The 20396-nt window shown below is 53.8% G+C and overlaps 1 protein-coding gene across 3 annotated transcripts in view; it reads left to right on the top strand.

The window, feature by feature from the left end:
* Positions 1-20396, top strand: part of SYNE3 (spectrin repeat containing nuclear envelope family member 3) — an 89368-nt gene that overhangs the window by 47331 nt on the left and 21641 nt on the right. For all 3 annotated transcript variants that reach the window (XM_029951050.1, XM_029951051.1, XM_029951052.1), the window contains 7 exons: positions 167-328; positions 1873-2220; positions 5906-6042; positions 7003-7177; positions 15609-15791; positions 16685-16828; positions 17665-17799. In XM_029951050.1, the coding sequence (XP_029806910.1) occupies positions 167-328; positions 1873-2220; positions 5906-6042; positions 7003-7177; positions 15609-15791; positions 16685-16828; positions 17665-17799 (1284 nt within the window). The remainder of the gene's footprint in view (positions 1-166; positions 329-1872; positions 2221-5905; positions 6043-7002; positions 7178-15608; positions 15792-16684; positions 16829-17664; positions 17800-20396) is intronic.

The raw sequence follows: 20396 nt of genomic DNA on the forward strand, positions 1-20396 counted from the left end.
TAAACATACACACACACAGATACACACCCTAAACACACATACACACACACACCCTAAACACACACATACCCTAAACACACACACACACACGCAAGGCCTTGAAGGCCAAGGGCGGCCTGGCCTGGGGACCTGCACGGGTGGTGACTGTCCTCGCCTCCCCCCACAGGACAGAGTGGACTTGCTGGAGCAGGTGACCCGGGAGCACGAGCACTTCCAGGCACGCGTGGAGGAGTTCCAGCTGTGGCTGAAGGCGGTGGTGGAGAAGGTGGGCCGCTGCCTCCGGCGGGACTGCATGCTGACCACGGAGCGCCGTCTCTGCGTGCTGCAGGTGAACTTGACCGCGTCTCTACCAGAGGGCCCTCCGAGGAAAGGCTCGGCCATGGGGTTCTGGGTGGTCGTTTACTTACTGGGGTGTGCAGGGGGCCCCCGTGGGACACAGAATCCACGGCACACAGATGCCACAAGAGGAGATGCGTGGGATGTAGTGTAACGTGTGGGGCCTTGGCGGCTTTCCGGAAATCTCTGAGCCAGCAGGGCATTTGGAAACCCGAGGCCATGAGCGTGGTCTAGACCAGTGGGTCTCAAATGGGGGACACCTGGCAATGTCTGGAGACGTTTTTTGGTTGTTACAACTGGGGGTGGAGATGCCAGAGGCACGTGGCAGATGGATGTGCGGGACAGCCCCCGCGATGGACCCCTCCGACTGCGGCTGTCAGCAGCGCCGTGGGTGAGGAGCCCTGGGGTAGGTGTCGGGCCTGGTCCTCTCTGGCCTTCCTGAATTGTGGTGACCTTGAATGAACTTCTGACTTCCTCTGTAAAGGGAGTGTTAGATTATCGTCAGTAGTGCAAGGACTACTTTATAATTCTTGCCACAGATCGACAGCACCTGTACCGTTTAATATGTGTATGTAAGTTGACTCTTCTTTAAAGACCAATGACACCCCCCCCAAAATCTTACGTGACCAGTATAAATAAGAACATTCATCGGAACCAGCAGAGTGTTGGATTAACATATCTGGAACAGGAGATAGGTATAGAGATGGATATAGACACGGGTCACATGTCTCTATCTCTGTCGCTATCTATATATAAAGAGCCACTACTCACAATAAAAAAGAATGAAGTGCTAATACCTGCAACAGCATGGAAGAATCTAAAAAACATGATGTGAGAAGAAGCCAATTTCAAAAGATAATATAGTCTGTGATTTCAGGTATGTAGAGTTCTAGAATCTTTTGGGATGTTAGAAATGCCTATATTTTGATTACACTGTGGACTACATGGGCGTGCATATCTCTCAAAAGTCTGAATGGTAATGCTTAAGATCTATGTGTTTTACTCCATGCAATTCCATTTCAACAAAAAAGTAAAATATTTTGAAGGCACGTTCAAATAAAATAGATTTAAAGGTGCCTCTATAAATGTTTTAAATGAAAACTAGTGAATAGTTATATGAAAGGGAAATTTTGATCATCGTCGTGCTCACTCATAATTAGTAGATAACCATACAAATAAATGTAACGAAACCCAAGGGGGTTGTTAGGTTCTATTTGGCCCCTCACTTCTGCCAGCTGAAGGCTCCAAGCCCGAGGCTGCCTCTGGTCTTTGTTAAAAAAGAAGATCAACACATGTCAGAGAGAGTTAAAGGCAGAAATACCCAACCTGGATTTTCTCCTCGACTTAATCAAATGGCTGTAAAAGTTGAGGGAAGGGAATTGTGTCCTCCTGTGGTATTAAGTGCCAGGGAGGTGGACAGTCCACCCCTTGGAAAGGTGCCTCTGGCTCTCATCTAGGAGTTGGTGTTCAGTATGACATTCCCAGGGATCCAGCACATCATGTCTATTCCCACCTTGTATGTCCCACCCCCTTCAGGAGATCGCCGGTGACTTCCCCCGGGGTGAGGAGTCGTTGAGGAGGCTGGAGGAGGAGGCTGTGGGTGTCATCCAGAACACCTCTCCTCTGGGTGCGGAGAAGATCACCGAAGAACTGGAGGAGATGCGGAAAGTTCTGGACAAGCTGCGAGCCCTCTGGGAGGAGGAGGGGGAGCGGCTGCAGGGCCTGCTGGAGTCCATGGGAGCCTGTGAGCAGCAGAGGCGGCAGCTGGAGGCCGAGCTGGCCGAGTTCAGGAAGGACCTTCAGAGGCTGGCCGAGGAGGGTCTGGAGCCCGCGGCGAAGGAGGGGACCGAGGACGAGCTGGTGGCCCGCTGGAGACTCTACTCGGTGAGTGGGGTTTGGCTAGGACAGGGACTGTCCAGGTGACGTGTGTGCCTCAGGGCATCACGACGTGGAGCTGCTCTGCATGCGGAGAGTCATGCTAAGCTCCAACCACATTGACTCTGGTCCCTCTAGAGTTTGGTAATCTAAGTTCCCTGGCTGGAGTACACAAGTTGGGTGTTTGTACCCATGTTCCAGATGAGGAAACTGAGGCCTGAAGAGATTTCCTTCCCCCTCTCCAACATCCCCAAGATCACACAGTGAGTTTATGGGCAAATAAGACCAGAGGTGGGTTGCCTAGGAGTCTGCCATTCCCTTGCCCAGCAGTGGCACATGGAATGGACTTCCTGAGCCCAGAGCAGGGAGAGTTAGGTGAGAGAAAAGTGCTTAGGGTACAGACAATGGGGTTCTAGGGAGACCAAGCCAACAGTGCCCATCCTAGGAGGCTGGGTGGGTTCCGACCCAGACACAACATCCAACAGAGCACAGTCGCCTGTCTCTCACCCATGTGCACACTCGAGGTCTGACTAATGGACAGAGAGGTTTTTTAAATAACGATTAACAACCTCCCTCATTCCTATCTTTACTTATCAGCTCTGTGGGTTAGCTTCACGTCGGCCCCGTGAGGGGAAGTGTTTAAAAGCAAAGTTCGCCAGACCCTACCGCCACTCCGCATTGTTCTGTTTTCTCTTTTCCTTCTGATGTTTGCCCATTTGCAAAAATATTTTTGTGTGGGTAGAACCAAAGTGCTTACTCTTTAGGGCTCATGGAGTCCCATAGTAGACCAGGTTCTGCTGCTGCGATCAACTTAGCGCAAAGAGACCGACTTCCTCTTTAGGACTGCCCACATCGGCTCCTCGAGAGGTGGCCTGCGCAGCAGCAAAGGGCGGCGACTTTGGGGTCAGATTGCGTGTGTGCATGTCCTGCCCTCTCTTCTTGCTAACCAGGTGGCCTTGGGAGAAATACTTTAACCTCAGTTCTATACGGACAGGGGGGAACCCGTGAAAACTTAAAAAGTACTTAGCACAGCACCCGCCAAAATTGATGCTTAAACAGTACAAACTCGGGAGGGAAGGCCTGGAGGGCCCTGCCACTGTTCCAGCGCGACAGTGCCCCGCCTGTGCCCGGCTGGGTTTCAGGGAGCCGCTCCTGAGGCCGGAGCTGACCGCGTCCCTGCGGAGGCTCTCTGTCCCACCCGAGTCCAGTCACCCCAATGATGATCAGGCCATGACTCACCGAAATCAATGAAAGAGAAGCTTGGAATTTACTGCTAAAGACTTTTGTTCTTAAATGAGCATTCGCACAGGTGCTGTTTGCACTTACGATGTGTTTTATAGCAAGGAGCAGACCCGCCTCTCCTGCTGCAGCCCGGCCCTTGGAGCGGCTGGGTGTCCTGGGACCAGGCCAGGTGCATGGCCGCGGGGCAGCCCGACCTGCGTTGGCTGGAGGTGCCCGTGGCCCGGCAGAGCAGGGGGAAGGCAGAGTACAGCTATGCTATCTCGCACCAAAAAGGAAATCTGGATGGTTTCCTCCCTTGAGACATGGGCACAATTCAAAGAAATGGGTTGTGACAGGACCGCAGTTGAAAGTGCAACTTAGAAAGTATCTCTGAGCGACACGTTGGTCTTTGAAACCGACACAGCAGGGGTTGTCCTTACCGGCCTGCACTGTGCTGGGTGCTGTGTCACGCTATGCGGGGGGCACTGCCGCCCTCCCCGTTTATAGATGGGGACACGGAGGCACTGCGGAGTTCCAGACCTGCCTGTGGTTATGCACCCTACTGGGGGTGGCAGGGATTTGAACTTAGCCCTAGACAGTCTGACTCAACAGCACATGCTTCCAACTGCCGCGCCAGCTCAGACTCCCAGTTTTGGAAAATGAGCATAAAGAGAGCCAAGGACCAGGAACGAGAACATTGGAGCTCAGTCCGGCTGTGAGCACCTCCTGATCTCTCAGCCCACAGTCCCAGGACCCTTCCCCACGGAGAACAGGGGGCAGGGAGGGATCTGTGACCTCCTTACGCAGACCAGGGCAGGACCATGCATGCGTTTCAGGGAGAAATTCAGCAGCTGAGGTTGAAGTCAGAACAGTTCTGTGGCTAAACTAGAGTGCATCACAGCTGGCTCATAGAGCGCCCCCTCTCGGGCATCCCAGGGATCCGGAAACTAGAGACGCCCCCATGGTGGCTGCAGAGCTGGGACCGCTGGGCAGGAAGGGGCCCCTCTGTTTCCACAAGGCAGGCAGCTGCATCCAGAGAGGGGCAGTGCTCAGCCAGGCCAGCACGGCGGGGCAGCAGCCTTCCCCCTGCGGCTCCCAGATGCTCCCATCCTGGCCGCTGGATGTTTCCGGGACCTGCGCAGCCCTAATGTGACGCTTGACCTCTGTGGTCTGGACAGGCCTTTCTCTTGAGGCAGGCAGGCCGTGATCCTGCTCCTGACCACAGACCTGCCCTGTCTCGGCCATGGACTTGCTTGTCTGTCGGCTGGCCGGCCCTCCTGGGCACTCGTGTGTGGGACTTCTTCGTGAATAGTCTGGAAAGTGCCAGTTCACACGCACCCAATGTGTCTTCATCTCCTAGGAAATCTTGTACAGATTTCATTACATTTGCCAAATAACTGGATACGGACAAGCCTGTTTTTGAGAGTGAATGAGGCTGTCCAGGCAGATTCCACATTCTGCTGCCCGTAGGGTGTCCCCTCCTCCCCCTGGCTGCGGCCTACAGTCGCTCTGTCTGAACTTGCTTTCCAGCTCCAAACTCGTCCCGTGTGGTCCTTCCCTCACCGAGCCTGGCTGGGGCCGCCTCCGGTCCCTGTGAATGGAGGGTCTGGACCGAGGCACGAGCTTGCATGAGGGGCAGCTGGGAAGGGGCCCGGCGAGGCTCCCGCTCTGTACCCAGTGCATCATCAGGGGTTGGGGGGTGGCCCCATTTTACCAATGAGGGAACAGCCAAAGGTCGAACAGCTCAGAAGGGGTCGACGGGGGCTTTCCGGGACAGCCATGCCGTGCCAAAACCAGAGCACTATCCGCTACCCAGGCTCACCTCCCAGTGAACATCGTACCCAGCAAGAGTCAAGGCCAGGGTCAAACTCCGCACTTCCCGGGGCAGCCGGAAAGGGCCGGGTCTGGTGTCAGAATGCAATCCTGTGGTTTGGGGGTGCTCAGGGGACATAGCCTCTCGGCCTGCGGCTAACACCGACTGGGTTCTCAAAGCATCTCAAGATCACTTCCCTTTGGTGCTGAAGAGTGAGGTTAAGAGCCAGAGAGCCCGGCGCCCACGCTGGGTCCGCCGTTTCCTTGTCTGCACCCATGGGAGATCTCTCAGAGGGCGTTTCCTCGTGTAGAACGTGGGGGCATGGAGGATGCTTCTAGAGTCTTTGTCCTGCTTCGGTGAACGGGACAGCCAGAGCCCTCAGCACCAAGCTGATGCTCCCTGGACCTGAGTTGTTCCTGTTATTAGGCTCAGCTACTCACGACCCACTGGGAGGCCAGTGAGCATAAGGAGGAAGCCAGCTTAGCAAGAACAAATGCTGAGTTCGAGGCAGGAAGCAGGAGAGCAGGGGCCGCGCTCCCAGGGTCCCCAGTCCCCGCCCTCGGTGACAGTTTTCCCCCAGGCTAGCCCCCTCCCACCAGCCATGCTCTTGCCCCATCGCTCACTCTCCCGTGCCCCACGGGTTTCCTCCCTATGCTGCAGGCGACGCAGGCGGCCCTGACGGCCGAGGAGCCCCGGGTGACCCGGCTGCAGGCTCAGCTGAAGGCGCTCCTCCTCTCACCCCAGGACCTGCAGCCGCTCTCCGACAGCGTGGTGGCCGCGCTCCAGGACTACCAGAGGTACCCGGGCCGTGGGGGCGGTGGGGCTCAGGGCACGCTGTGAACCTGACACTCATGGGGCCTTCCAGCCTCCTCTAAAGCATTGCTGGGAGGTGGGCTGGCTTCCTCTTGTGATGTGGTAACTCTCTAATCCACGACTGGCGTTTGGTTCCCAGAAGGAGGACTGGCCTTGGCTTGGTGCTCTGCTGAGCGGCTCATTCACTGATTTCCGTTACATCTATGTGCAGCTTAGCGCTGGCCAAGTCACCAGCCAGCTGCCACCCCCCGGCCCGCACGTGGTGTGGAGATAGCATTTTCAGACCGGCCTCTACCTCCCCCTCGGGCTCTGGGCTCAGGCAGAGCCAAGCAGAGACCCCACCCCATGGCTACGTGGGTCTCAGAGGCCTCGTGAACACAGCATGATTGTCCCCCTCTCCAGAGCACCTCTCATCCTCATCCCTCTGCCTGTCACAGGGCTTCCGTCAGAATGAACTCAGGGGCCTCCCCCCTCGTGGGGGGCCCCAATTCCTCCAGGGGCACTAAGGCGGTGGCAGGGACCCGAATTTCCTGGGCATGGGGTGGCCAAGGGTCTCCCCTTCTCTCCAGGTTCTCTCGTTGAGGGTTTTCTGTGCTGGCCATCTATGACTGGCTGCTGGGCATTGAATTTGAAAGTTATTTCTAGAAATTATTTGGGCCTAGGAGGGTGGGTGTGTTACTCAGGAAGGGATTTTACTTTAGCTTCTGAGGGGCCCCATGCTTCCTGTTCAAGGCCTCAGATTCTCTGGTCATGAAGCTGGGCCGCAGGCTGTCTGGGAACTGGCTTCCTTCCCGTGTGCTGGGCCACTCCGGGCAGCCTGCGGATGGGGGAGAGGCCCCCAGGGGGAACTGTGCGTGCTGGGCTCCCCGGGGGGCCCAGCGGAGGCCTCAGTTCTGGACTGACCCGCTGTCTTCTCTCTCTTCCTCCCCTCCACGGGCCCTCAGCCTGAAGGGGAGGAGCACCAGACTGCGCAACGCCACCAGGGTGGAGCTGTGGCGGTGCGTCCAGCGGCCTCTGCAGGACCTGCGGCTGTGGAGGGCCCTGGCCGAGCAGCTCCTGGATGTCACCGCCAGCCTGCCAGACCTGCCCTCCATTCACACCTTCCTGCCCCAGATCGAGGTAACCGCGATCCTCCGGAGGGCTGACCCGGGCAGGGGGGCGGGGCGGAGGCCACCAGCCAAGCACGACGCTGTAGCGTTCTTCCAGGGAAAGGCGTGTTCCTGCCTACTCCAGGTCTGGGCAGAGCTCACCGCGCCCTGCCTGGCAAGTCTTAAGTTTGCACAGGAAATGTTACTGTTAGCAGCGACGACGGTCATCCTCAGTTTGTGGGGAGGAGGCCAAGCCTGGTCCCTGGTGTCACCCGAGGACTCTGTATTGACCCTCCCCCACCACATCCTTCAGGACCCTCCCGCAGAGGTGAAAGCATGAGCAGTTCTGAGAGAGAGCGTGTTACACAGCATTACCTTTGCTGTGTGTGTCAGTTAGGATGCCTGGGACAATTGACAAATTCTGACCGATGGTAGCTTAAAAGCCAGAGACTTTGAGGTGGTCCCAGAGTGGGCCTTGCTAGCTCAACAGTATCTTCCCAGACCCAGGCTCTCTCTAGCTCCCGGCCACATCTCTTCTCATGGCCCCAAGATGGCTGCCACCACAGAAAGCTTGCATCTTCATACGAACAACATCTTATTGAACAGCACGGGGGCAAAAAGGCTTTCTCCGTTCCCCATTTCCAACAGGGAGGCAAACCCTACTTCCCAGAAGCCCCAGCGGACTCTCCTTACATCTCATTGGCTAGGCTAGGTCACATGACCATCCCTGGCCCAATCACTGGGTGAGGATGATGGGCTTGCCAGGACTGGCTTATACCAATTATAGACCTAACCCTATGGTAAAAAGTGATTAAAGAAGACCATTTACATGATACAAACAAACTATTTCACACTTAATGAGGTGGAGGTGTCCTTTTGTTGAGCTGCAGAACGGGGCAGAAGGCAGGAAGGTTTAATAGGGTAAAGAATAAAGAACAAGCTAGACAAATAGAAAATTCTTATTGGCTGACAGTCAGCCTTGTTTGGGGTGAGAAGGCCCAGGGCTGGCTTGGTTTTGGGCATCACGGACTGGATAGCCTGCATTTCTGGTCAAGTGGGGCGTTTATAGGGACTGGAAACTTCATCTAAGTTTCACTTTGTTGCCTTGGCACCAAGGGTAGGAGCATCCCCATCTCGAGTCTAGAAACTTATTTTAAAACCTGGGACTGGGCTCTTTGTCACCCAAACAAAATGCCGGCTGTTTGGTGAGCAAGAAAGAGGAATGAGTGCTGGGTGAGCAGAGGGCGGAGTCACGGCAAACGCCGGTCAACATGGCAGCTCTGTCTGTGCCGTCGCCGTGGCCTTCCGGTGTCCTGGAGCTCTGAAGCCCATGGACTTTGGGGTCTAGTGATTCTAAGACACACCAAGTGGGAGGAGACATGAAATACTGTTAAATGTAAGCCTTATTTAAAAATTTTTCTGAATGTTTTATTTTAACTTAGAGAGAGTGGGTGACACAGAACCCGAAGCAGGCTCCAGGCTCTGAGCTAGCTGTCCGCACAGTGGTCGATGTGGGGCTCGAACCCACGAACCAGGAGGTCATGACCTGAGCCGAAGTCGGACACTTAACCGACTGAGCCACCCAGGTGCCCCTAAGCCTTATTTTATATTAACTTTCATTCTGGTTATAAAAGCCATGCCTACTTGGAGAATGTAAAGATTTGTGAAGAAGGCCACAAAAAGCACCCACGATTTCACAAGTCACAAGCCGTGGGACCCCTGTTGGCCTGCTGAGTGAGGTACACAGCACCACATCTGCTCTCCAGCCTGGCATTTCTGCGGAGGCCCTTTAACCAGGGCTGGCTTCTCCTCCCCGTGAAGCATGCTGCTCAGCCATTGTGCACCAGAGCCTGTAGTTTGGGGTGTCTGCTCCCATGATTCTCCACTCGGGGCTCACCCTGGAACAACGGTGTGTTTTCTCTGTTCGTATTTCTTCAGTGTCAGGGCATAGCCTTTCCTTCTGGAGGTCCTGTGGGCTTCCTTCTCCCAGGCTCTGAAAGATGACTGCCCATCTTTTTTTTTTTAATGTTTTTGTTTATTTTTGAGACAGAGAGAGACAGTGTGAGCAGGGGAGGGTCAGAGAGAGAGGGAGACACAGAATCTGAAGACAGGCTCCAGGCTCTGAGCTGTCAGCACAGAGCCTGACGCCGGGCTCGAACCCACGAACTATGAGATCATGACCTGAGCTGAAGTCGGATGCTTCATCGACTGAGCCACCCAGGTACCCCAACTGCCCGTCTTTTTGAGGGACTTCCCAGGGCTCCCAAAGGTTAATTTTATATGTTTTCACAGAAACCAACTTTAGGTCAGACAGTCCCAAAGAGACCCTTCGTATCTGATGAAAATCCATCTAGCCGTTTTCATGCAATATTGTCACCACTAGGCAAACGCTTTCATTAATTCTTTGCAATTTTTATGTATTTGGGATCATGTTATATAGTTGTGTATTCTGATACTTTTAGTTGGCACTTACAAGCTTCATTTAAAATGGTCTAGGGGCGCAGGGTTACCTGGGTGGCACAGTTGGCTAAGTGTCAGACTTCTTGATCTCTGCTCAGGTCCTGATCTCACAGCTTGTGTGTTCGAGTCCTGCATTGGGCTCTACACTGAAAGGCGCACAGCCTGCTTTGGATTCTGTCTCTCCTTCTCTCTGCCCTTCCCCTGTTTATGCGCACGCTCTCTCTCTCTTCCACAATAAATAAACAAGCTTAATAAAGTAAATAAATAAAATAAAATGGTTCAGGGGGCCAGCCCAAGATGGCAGTGTAGAAAGATCCTGAACTGGGCCAGTCCTCCCATGGACACATTGAATCTATCGCTACATATGGAATAATTCTCTCTGAAAAAGACCTGAACGCTAGTGGTATAGCTGCTTCCATCAGACGAGAAAAGGGCTTCGCTGAGATGGTAGGAGAGGCAGAGACGCCATCTGGCCCAAAACCTCTCCCCCAGCTCCGCAACCCACAATCAGGAAGCATCTCACACGTTTGGAGCTTCTCCTCGAGGTGTGAAGGGTTTGTGCCCCACGCCAGGCACCCGACCCCTGGGACCTATGATGAGCAGATAAACCCCCAAAGCACCTCACTTGGAAAACCAAGGGGGTTCACGTCCCGGCGACCCAAAGGTCTTGTAGGAAGCGGAGATTCTTCTGGTGGAGGGCCTGTGCACAGACTTGCCCCAGAGGCCAGTGCAAGAGTGGCAGTTTGCAAAGCACCTGGACCGTATATGAAGGAGATACATTTGCTGAGCTTAGGCTGCCGGGGAAGGGGCCTGTAGGGATTCTCTCTGGGGACGGAAGAGCCGGCAGTTGCCATGAGCAGCCCCCCACCATCACTAGCACGAGCAGGTACACCCCAGACCTGTGCTTTCCTGCTGTCTGGCTAGAGCTGGTGAGTACACGCCTTCACACAAGGTGTGCTCCTTGATCATCTGGCTGTGGTGGCCGGAGGGGCTTACGTTCCTGGGGCCCACAGGAGACTGTCCCAATCAGAGAGGCAGGTCCTGCAGGGCCGTCGCTCCTGGGCCGCTGCACAGAGAGCCGACTGAAACACACCTCCAGTCTTCCTGTGACAAAACTCTATTTCCTTGTCTTGGAGCTTCAGCCCAAGGGACACGCTTCAGTTTTGCCACAAAACTGAGAGGCATACGGAGATGCCGTCAGAGAACGTAGGGCGGGACACTGCCTCTGCACTGTCCCTTGGCTTTGCTACAGCTCACCGATGTCTCCTGGAAATGGACTCACGTACTGTTCTGGAACCCCCATGTTTGCAACCACAGCGCAGGGGCCGCCTCCAGATCGCCCGGTCTGGAGACCAGCGCAGTCTATGATCGTGGCCCCGTGGGCCTGTATCTATTTGCATAAAAGATGCCTCCTGAGGGTCCGGCTTCTCATCAGCCCAAAGCTAGGTGCTGATTGACCCCTTCTCTTGTCACACTGCCAGGTCTCAGAACCCCCTCAGCAAATGGTGTTGTTAAACTTAAACCAGGCTGGTGGCACCCGGCATGCCACTCTCGGTCTCAGGATCATGAGTTCTAGCCCCATGGAGGGCATAGAGCTAACTTTAAAAATATGATCAGGCTCTTTAGACAGTCACAAAGGTTCAGGAGACCACCAAGAACTAAGGCAATGTTGAACACATGAGGCCACTCCTTCAAGACTGGGAGAAGGAGCCGCTTCGCCTAATACATAGAAATAAACACAGAGAGCCAAGAAGCAAAATGAGGAAACAGAGGACTATGTTTCAAATGAAAGAGCAATATAAAACCTCAGGAGGAAAAAAAAAACCCCAATGAAATGGAAATAAGTAATATACCTGATAGGGAGTTCAAAGTAATGGTCCTAAAGATGCTCACTGATCTCAGGAGGAGAGTGGATGAACACAGTAAGAACTTCCACAAAAAACAACGTGAACAGTTAGAAGGTACCAGACAGAAGTCACAGAACTGAAGGGTAAGTAACGGCACTGATACATACATTGGAGGGTTCACGGCAGACTGGATAAAGCAGAAGAAGGGACCGGTGAACTAGAAGACAGGGCAGTGGGACTCAGAGCAGCAAAAAGAAAAAAAGAATTTTAAAAAATGAAAATAGCTTAAGGGACCTATGTGACACCATCAAACAGAAGAATTTGTACTATAGATGTCCCAGAAAGAGAAGAGAGAAAAAAGGGGGCAGAAAAGTTATCTGAAGTAATGAAGACTGGAAGCTTTCCTAAGCTGGAGCAAGACACAGACGTCCAGGTCCAGAAAGCAGAGAGTTCCAGATATGATGACCCCAAAGCGACCCACACCAAGACACATTATAATTAAAATGTCAAAAGTGCAAAATAAAGATAGGATCTTAAGAGGAGCGAGAGAAAAAGAATGTGTGACACACAGGGGACCCGCAGACGACAGCAGGCCAGTTGGCCAGCAGACACCTGGACAGACATTTATCCAAGGAACCTTACAGACGGCCCGCAGGCACGTGAAGAGGCGTCCCGTCACTCATCTGCAGGGGAGTGCAGATCAAACCGACGGCGGGATATCACTCCACACCCATTAGAGTGGCGAAAATCAGATGGCAAGAAATGATACCCGTTGGTGAGCATGTAACCTGACGTGGCCACTGTGGAAAAACAGTGTGGCGGTTCCTCAAAAATTGTAAAAATAGAGCTACCACATGATTCAGCCAGTCTGCTTCTGGGTGTTTATCCAGAGAGAACAAAAACACTAATTCGAAAAGGTGGACACACTCCATGTTCATTGCCTCACTATTTACAATAGCCAAGGGCTGGAAACAACCCACGTGTCCACTGATGGATGAATGGATGAAAGAACACGTGATTCTCTCTCTGTCTCTATCTCTATCTCTAATTGTACCCATCTCCACATACATATTTATGTCTGTGTCTATATAGATATATAAAGAAATGCTACCCAACCATAAGAGAATGAAATCTTGCCATTTATAATAACATGGTTGGACTTTGAAGGCATCATGTTAAGTGAAATTAGTTGAACAGAGAAAGACAAATAATCACATAATCCCACCTATATGTGGAATCTGAAAAAGAAAACCAACCCCATAGATACAGAGAACAGAATAGAGGTGGCTAGTTGGGGGCAGGAAAAATGGGAAAGGGGCTCAAAAGTTACAAACTTGCCATTTTAGAAGAAGTAAGTCATGGGGTTGTAATGCACAGCATGGTGGTCATAGTCAATATTGTAGTTCATTGTAAAAGTTGCCAAAAGAGTAAATCTGAAAAGTTCTCATTGTCGTGAAAAGAAATGATAACTCTGGACGGTGACAGTTGGCACTAGATCTGTCACAGTGGTCATTTCACAGTATATACACATATCGACTCATTATTTTGTGCATCTGAAACGAATATAATGTTATATGTCTATTATATACTTCAATGAAAAATATTTTAAGGAAAAAAGATACAGTGTTTCCAAAAAGTCATCACTTTAAATGGCTGCATAGTATTCAACGGTATTTTTTTCTTCTGTGTGTACAGGATTTAGGTAGTTTCCAGTATTCCTTGTCATAATTCGCATATAGTGAAGGTCTGTGTACACAGATTTTGGTCTCCATTTCTATCATTTTCCTCCTCATGTTGCTGACAGAGATCAGAGCCGGAGAGAAGTTAGGGTGCTTGTTCAAGGTCAGACCACTCAAGAGGCCGAGCTGAGGCCAGAATCTTAAGTTCCTTATTCCTGCTTTCACACTGGGTCCTGGGAGCAGGTCTGCTGTTTACACTACGGCAATTTTATTATTATCATTTGACTGTTGAGGAAACCATATCCCAGAGAGGGGAAGGCACTTGTTCAAGGCCACACAGTGACTAAGTGGTGGAGTTGGCTTTGACCCAGATCTGTTTGACTCTACAGCAAGTGCTTTTCCCACTAGATCAGATTGCATTTCCCTCCTGTCCTCTGCACTGGGGCAGAAAGCTACCCAGGACCTGTGCCAGGCGGGAGGGAAAGGTACTGTCTTTCTAGAGTGTGACTCTGGACTCCCAGGGCAGTGGGTTGGAACAGGTGAGCAGGACTGTGGTTTGTGCACGCAGCGTGCTGGCTGGGATCATGCCTCGCATTGGGCTCACGAGCCTTTCCCAGGCCGGATGGATTTCACGGGCCAGGCTCAAGCCGCCAGCCCTGTTTTTCCTGGCTCGGCTCCTGCACTTAGCCTCAGCGTAGCCTGTCGACCTGCAAAGTTCCTCCAGAACTAAGGCATCAGGCCCCCAAGTTGGGCATGGCTGAGATGCTAGTTTCCAAGGACGACTGTACCAAAGTTCCCAAACTAGATGGCTTAAGGCGATGGAAACTCACTCTCACACAGCTCTGGAAGCTGGAAGTGCAAAGTCAGGGGGTCTGGAGGGCCACGCTGTCTCTGAAGGCTCTGGGGACAATCCTTTCTGCCTCTTCTAGCTCCTGGAGTTTCCTGGCCCATCCCTGCAATCTTGGCCTTCTCTGTCACACGGACAGTTTCTCCCCACATGTCCTCACGTTGTCCTGCCTCGGTGCCTGTGTGTCTGGGTCCAGATTTCCCTTTTTAATAAGTACACTAGTCATACTGGATTACCATCCATCCTAATGACCTCATTTCAACTTGATTATCTCTGTAAAGACCCTGTCTCCAAATACAGCCACATTCTGAGGTAGTCGGTGGTGGGGGGAGGGTCATAACTTCATATCTTTTGGGGTCCACAATTCAACCGGTAGTGGCCAGTTAGATGGGTACAAGCCATCTGTAACTGTGCGTCATGGTTCATGCTGAATAAGCACCGCCCCGTTTTGGCCCTTATACCAACCCCGGGAGTTGGGTGTGACTGTGCCTATGTCACAGATGTGAAAACTGAGGCTCAGAACTACCCAAGGCCTCCCAGCTAGTATGGAGCTTACACTCATGATGGCAGCTTCTCAGCCTGAATTCCTATCCACTGTGACGTTGTGTCCGGGTTTTCTGAAAAGGGGGTGGAGGGCGCCCTCCCGATAAAGAGGCGTGTTCTCTCGGTGGCTGGTCCCACAGGGCTGCCCTCATCGGCGGCGACACCAGTGCAGCTGTGTTGGCCATGCTTAGGTTGCCCCCCAGGGACTCTCCGCCCTTCCAGAGCTGTCGGCCGCACCGCCTTCTCTGGGGAGGCGTCTTGGATTTCCCCAGCTAGGGTGTTCAGCTCTGCCCCCAACACCCATCGGGCTCTGTCAAAACTTGAAGGGAAAGGATCGCTTTCTGCCTTGGGTTGCAGGTACCTACCTGGGTTGGGGCCTTTATCCCTTCCCAGCCCTATGCCCAGCTCTCTGCCTCAGCAACATCACCAAGTATAAAATGGAAGGACTTAGCCAGCCAGACACAATTCCCTTGGCCTCTGGGACCCTGGGCCCTCAGATCAGCAAGAGGTGCATACTCCAAATGGCTAGTCAGTCAGCAGAAGCCTGAGGTTGGCACAGGGCTTTGGCAGGAAGAGTGAGTGTAGGCTGGGGATGCGGTCAGGGCAGGCTTCCTGGAGGAGGCAGGGGCTGGGCTGTGCAGAGTGCAGGGGGCGTGGGAGCCAGCCGTCCATCACATAAGTCTCCTTTAGGCCCCTCCTTCACCTGGCAAGCTCCTGCACGTCACGGCTCCACTCAGATGTCACCTCCTCTAGGGAGCCCTCCTGAATTCCCACGTGCTCCCATAGGCCCCTAGCCTCTTCAGAATGTCCCCAACAGCACCCAAGGGGTAGTCCCGCTGCTGCCAGTGATGGGAGGATCCTCGAGTAAAGGATCCATCGGTTCAGTTCAGGTGCAGCCGCGGTGTGGGCCATCGATGCCGGGGGGACAGCCAGGGGGCAGCGGGCAGTCAGGAGCTGCTGTGGTCCAGGGGTCCAAGCTGAGTCTGCCGTGGGCACGGGCAGCAGGGATGGATGGAGAGGAGGTACAGCGCTTTCCCAGGCTTCCCGGTCCTGCCCTGGGAATCACTGAGGCCTTGTCACCCGTAGGCGGCCCTGGCGGAAAGCTCACGCTTGAAGGAGCAGCTCACGATGCTGCAGCTGAAGAAGGACCTGCTGACAAGCGTCTTCGGCCAGGACAAGGCCTCGGCCCTGCTGGAGCAGGTGGCCAGCTCCGTGCGGGACAGGGACCTGCTGCACAACGGCCTTCTGCAGAGGAAGAGCAAGCTGCAGGTGAGCGCCGCGGCTGCCTGGCCACCGTGCTGGGGACAGCCCTCCGGGGAGGGAGGCAGGGGGCCCGGACTCCTCCCTCGGCGCCACCACTGGCCGCTGGGTAGCCTGCCCTAGCCCCTTGTCAGCTCCTCACCTGTGACCCGGTGCGATTAACATGCTCTCCTTTGAACTGGGGTCCTGGGCACCTGCTGTGCCCACCCCTGCCCCTGAATCTCTCTCGACAAACGGGACTGTCTTCCAGAGGAAGCCAGGGTGGGGGTCAAGGTGGGGGCGTGTCTAATGAGAAAATTGCCTGGAAACTTCAAACCACCTGGAGATGGAAGCGAACAGTGTTAGGAGCACATTCCTGAATGATTGCACGACATCAGAGGGGTAACGTGGCATGTCATGGATGGTGTATTTTACGTAACAAATGTTTGCCAAGCATCTGATGATAATGACGACCAAACGCCCGGCACTCGCTGAGCGCGCCATTCACATCCAGGATCTCCACTCACCCAAGTAGCAGACGCTTAGCAAACATCTTAGGGTTTGTGGGGCAGACGTTCTCTGCTGCGGCTCCTCGGGTCTGCCACTGAACCACGAGAGCGGCTATATGTGAACCAGCCGTGTCTCAATAAAACTTTATTGACAAAAACAGGCTTCTGGTGGTATTTGGTGTGTGTGCATTACGGGGAGCAGAGCAACTGTCATGTGAGGACACCACGGTGATTCCAAGGAGGGGCGTCCAACCCCAGTGAGGGCTCTGGGAAGGCTTCCTGGAGGGGGTGACCCCTGAATGGATATGAGCCGGCCAGTAGAAGGCTGGGGTTTGGTGGCGAGTGGCTGGTTGTACAGGGTGTCTATAAGGGAATTTCCTAATCTGTGTGCTATCCCTTTGTGTGTCTCTGCAGAGCCTTCTGGCTCAGCACAAGGATTTTGGGGCCGCTTTCGAACCCCTACAGAAGCAGCTCTCGGACCTCCAAGGCAGGGTCCACGCGGAGAACGGCCTTCAGCGGGACCTTCCTAGAAAACAGGCCCAGCTTTCCCGGTTGCAGGTAAGGGCTTTTCGGGGCCCGAGCAGCCCCACTCAGGTGCCCGGCTGCGTCTCAAAGCAGCTCCCCTCTTGCTGGCCAAACAGCAGCCACGGAGCCCCCACCTGAGATCCGACCTTCCGTCCAGATCTCTGCAAGGTTGACCTGGTGGCTTCTGGCCTCTGCGGGACCTTTTGCACCTGCAAACCTCGGATTCTGGAGCCTCAGAAAATGATGAGCTAGACTCTGTCCTTCCCACACCTAACATTGATATCTCATTTTTAAAATTGCCCTGCTGAGTGTTCTTGATGGTACAGAGGCCTTCAGTGAAGTGGTCTGATTTTGGAAGTGAGAATAAATATCTTAAAACACAGGTAGACTGTCCGTAGGCAGACTGTCGATATGACTGGCTTGACAAGGAGGCGGCCGGATTTTAAATGCGCGTGGTACAAGTCCCGTTTCAGAACTCAGGCACTGCTCTGACGGGCTTTGAGACGGTTCTTAGGAAGATACTAAAAGCGGTGTATCGGGGGGCTTTAAAACTGCAGTTGGGGTGTGATCCCCCACAAGGAGTGGTGGTCATCAAGCAAGAATCCAGACGGGAGTTTGACCCCTCCCCCCCAGAGAAGCCTTCCGGGCTGTAACAGTTTGTTTTCATGGTGTCCTAGGATGGTTTTGTCTCCTTTTAAAAATTCTCACCAGCTCTGAGAGGCCCGTCAGATGGCCACACGGTGTAGCCACTGGGGTGGGGGAGCCCCGTCACGCAGGGACCCTCCCAAGCTCCCCCACTCAGAGCCCCCCCATCAGCTCCCATGGTAGGAAGCGAACAGGACGGCCACACTTGCTCCTTTTTACTGCAGGGGCTGCAGGAAGAGGGGCTGGACCTGGGGGCACAGATAGAGGCCGTGAGGCCTCTCGTCCAGGGAAACCCCACCCACCAGCACAAAATGGACCAGCTCTCTGCTGACTACCAGGCCCTGCAGAGGTCTCTGGAGGTAAAACCAGGCCCCTGGGATCCTACGCTCCACGCCTTTTCTTCCTTCATTTCTTCGAACCTTTCTTTTTTCTTGTTCCCTTCCTTTCTTCCCTTCCTCATTCATTCAGCGGGTGATTCTGGAGCCTTCCCCCAGTGGCCAGGCGGTGTTCTCAGCCCCTGAGGATGAAGGCAGCCCCAGGCAGACAGCCAAGCCCCTGCTGCCAGGGTTAGATTCTAGTGGGTAGATGGACAGTGAGTCGGCAAAACAAGTTCATATACAATGCCAGCCGTGCCAGGGGGCCAAGGAACAGAACAAGCTGCTCGGATCCTAACAGCCTCGGGTGGAGGAGGTGTGGGTGAATGCCCTGTTAAGGGCAGGTTCAAAGTTGTGGCTGAAAGCTGGGAGCCTCCTCTGCGGCGCCCTCTAGTGGCCACGCGGGTCTGGGTGGCGGCCGCGCAGTTCTGTTTTCCCTTTGAGCCCTGGGAATGGAACGGGGCGCAGGCGTCTTCAAAACTGGCCTCAGGACAACTTTAAATGGCCAATAAAGATGGGGTCCCGGGTCTGCATTTGTGACAAGCGCCCTAGGGATTGTGGAGCCGGCTCTCAGGCCGCCGCACCTCCAGAAAACTTAGTCTAGGGGCACCTGGGTGGCTCAGTTGGTTGAGCATCCGACTCTGGGTTTCCGCTCAGGTCATGATCTCATGGTTCTGTGTTCGAGCCCCGAACTGGGCTCTCCTCTCATAGCGTGGAGTCTGCTTGGGATTCTCTCTCTCTGCCCCTCCCCTGCTCGCGTGCTCTTTCTCTCTCCCCCTCTCTCAAAATAAATAAATAAACTTAAAAAAATAAAAAAAATTAAAAGCCTTTCGTGACACAGCAGTAAAAGGGGGACCATACTTCCTGGAGGAAGCATTTAGACAGTACATGAGGAGCACGATGGAATCGGAACATTAGCATTCGGCAACCCCTAATCATACTCAGTTAACGCTCCTTCTCATGATTATCACGATCAATCACGATATCATTGGATATGGGCCTTCAAGCTGATGTTTGCTGTCCCTCTGGGCTCCGCGGGCTCCCAAAGGGCAGGGACATGGGGCTCCTAGTTCTCTCTACTTCCCCACTTCAACCTTGAGACTGCCAGCTGCTAATCCGTAAAGTGGAGTTAAAAATCAGTGCATCTAGACCTTACGCATCAGGTAGAGCCATGTTTTCTGAAACTCACTTAGGGTGTGGTTGCCGTGACCCTGCAGATGGGTGCCACCATCCTGCTCCCCCAACGCAGAGCTGCCCCACAGCCCTACGGGCTTTCCCCAGCCACCCAGGTGCCCCACTCAAGGCTTCTTAAACCTAATAAGTCCATTGCCCACGGTCCAGGCAATTTTCCTGTCTCCCTCTGGGGGTTACAGACCCCACTAAGCCCCCGAGGCCACTGAAGGCATTGGGTTTGACACTGGTGCACAGGGACGGGGTGGGGGTGGGGGACCGTGGTAGCGACAGTGCGGAGAAGTGGCATTTTAGGTGACCGTTCAGCCTCTCTTCACCGGTTTGTTGTAGGAAGCTGGGACACCCCCTCTCTGTGTCCCCAGCTCCGGCGGGCCTGGCGTCCAGTGGTGTCAGCCAGTGTCTGGAAGCAGGAGGGCAGGGCCTGTGTGGCCTGAGCCAGGGGTCACGGCAAGCCCCGGGGGTCTGACTGGCCTGCAGTGGGTGGAGGGGGAGGGGCTCAGAGGGCCCTTCCTGGGGTGGCCAGGACAGGCCCCCTCCTTTCCTGAAGGCAGAGAAGAACATGGCCCCGGCCTCAGAGAGCTGGGAATGGGGTGACCCAGAGGAGACGGGGGAAAAGCAAGACCGTTTTTCAAAAACTCTCTATCAAAGTATAATCGTATATAGAAAAGAGAACAGGTACATGTGCAGTTCGATGAAGTTTTACAAACTGAACACATCCATGTTATCAGCACCTGGATCATGACACGGAATACCAGCTCCCCCAGTCCCCAGAGCCCCGCAGGGCCCCCCCCCAGTCACTGCCCGCCACTCCTGGGATGGAAGGTAACCCCGATTTTTGACTCAGAACACCCCTGACTGGGTTTGCCTGATTTTATACGTTATTTTAATGCAATTAGATGGAATGCTGTGTGTGTGTGTGTGTGTGTGTGTGTGTGTGTGTATGTGTGTCTGGCTTCTAGCCATCCACATGCTGGCTGTGAACTCATCCAGAATGGTATTAGACTAGTGCCTAGATCGCTCGTTCTAAGGATGAATATACCTCAACATACTCATCCAGACTTCTGCGGATGGGCACGTGGGTGGCTTCCTGTCTTCCTGTTACATCAGTGCTGCGTGCCTGCATTTTGGTGAAGACATGCTTGTATCTGTTAGGTATCCACCCAAGGGTGACGTGAGTGGGTCAGTCTCAGTAAATACTGACGTGCAGTTTTCCCAAACAGTCCGTGATTCACACCCACACCAGTGCTGGACAGGGGCTCTTGCCCATACCCTCGTCCAGACCTGGTAACATCCATATGAAAGTTAGAGACTTAGAGACACTTCAGGGGTGCCTGGGGGGCTCAGTTGGTTAAGCTTTCGACTTCAGCTCAGGTCGTGATCTCACAGTTTGT

Source organism: Suricata suricatta, chromosome 9 (assembly GCF_006229205.1).
Source record: "Suricata suricatta isolate VVHF042 chromosome 9, meerkat_22Aug2017_6uvM2_HiC, whole genome shotgun sequence".
Lineage (NCBI taxonomy): Eukaryota > Metazoa > Chordata > Mammalia > Carnivora > Herpestidae > Suricata > Suricata suricatta.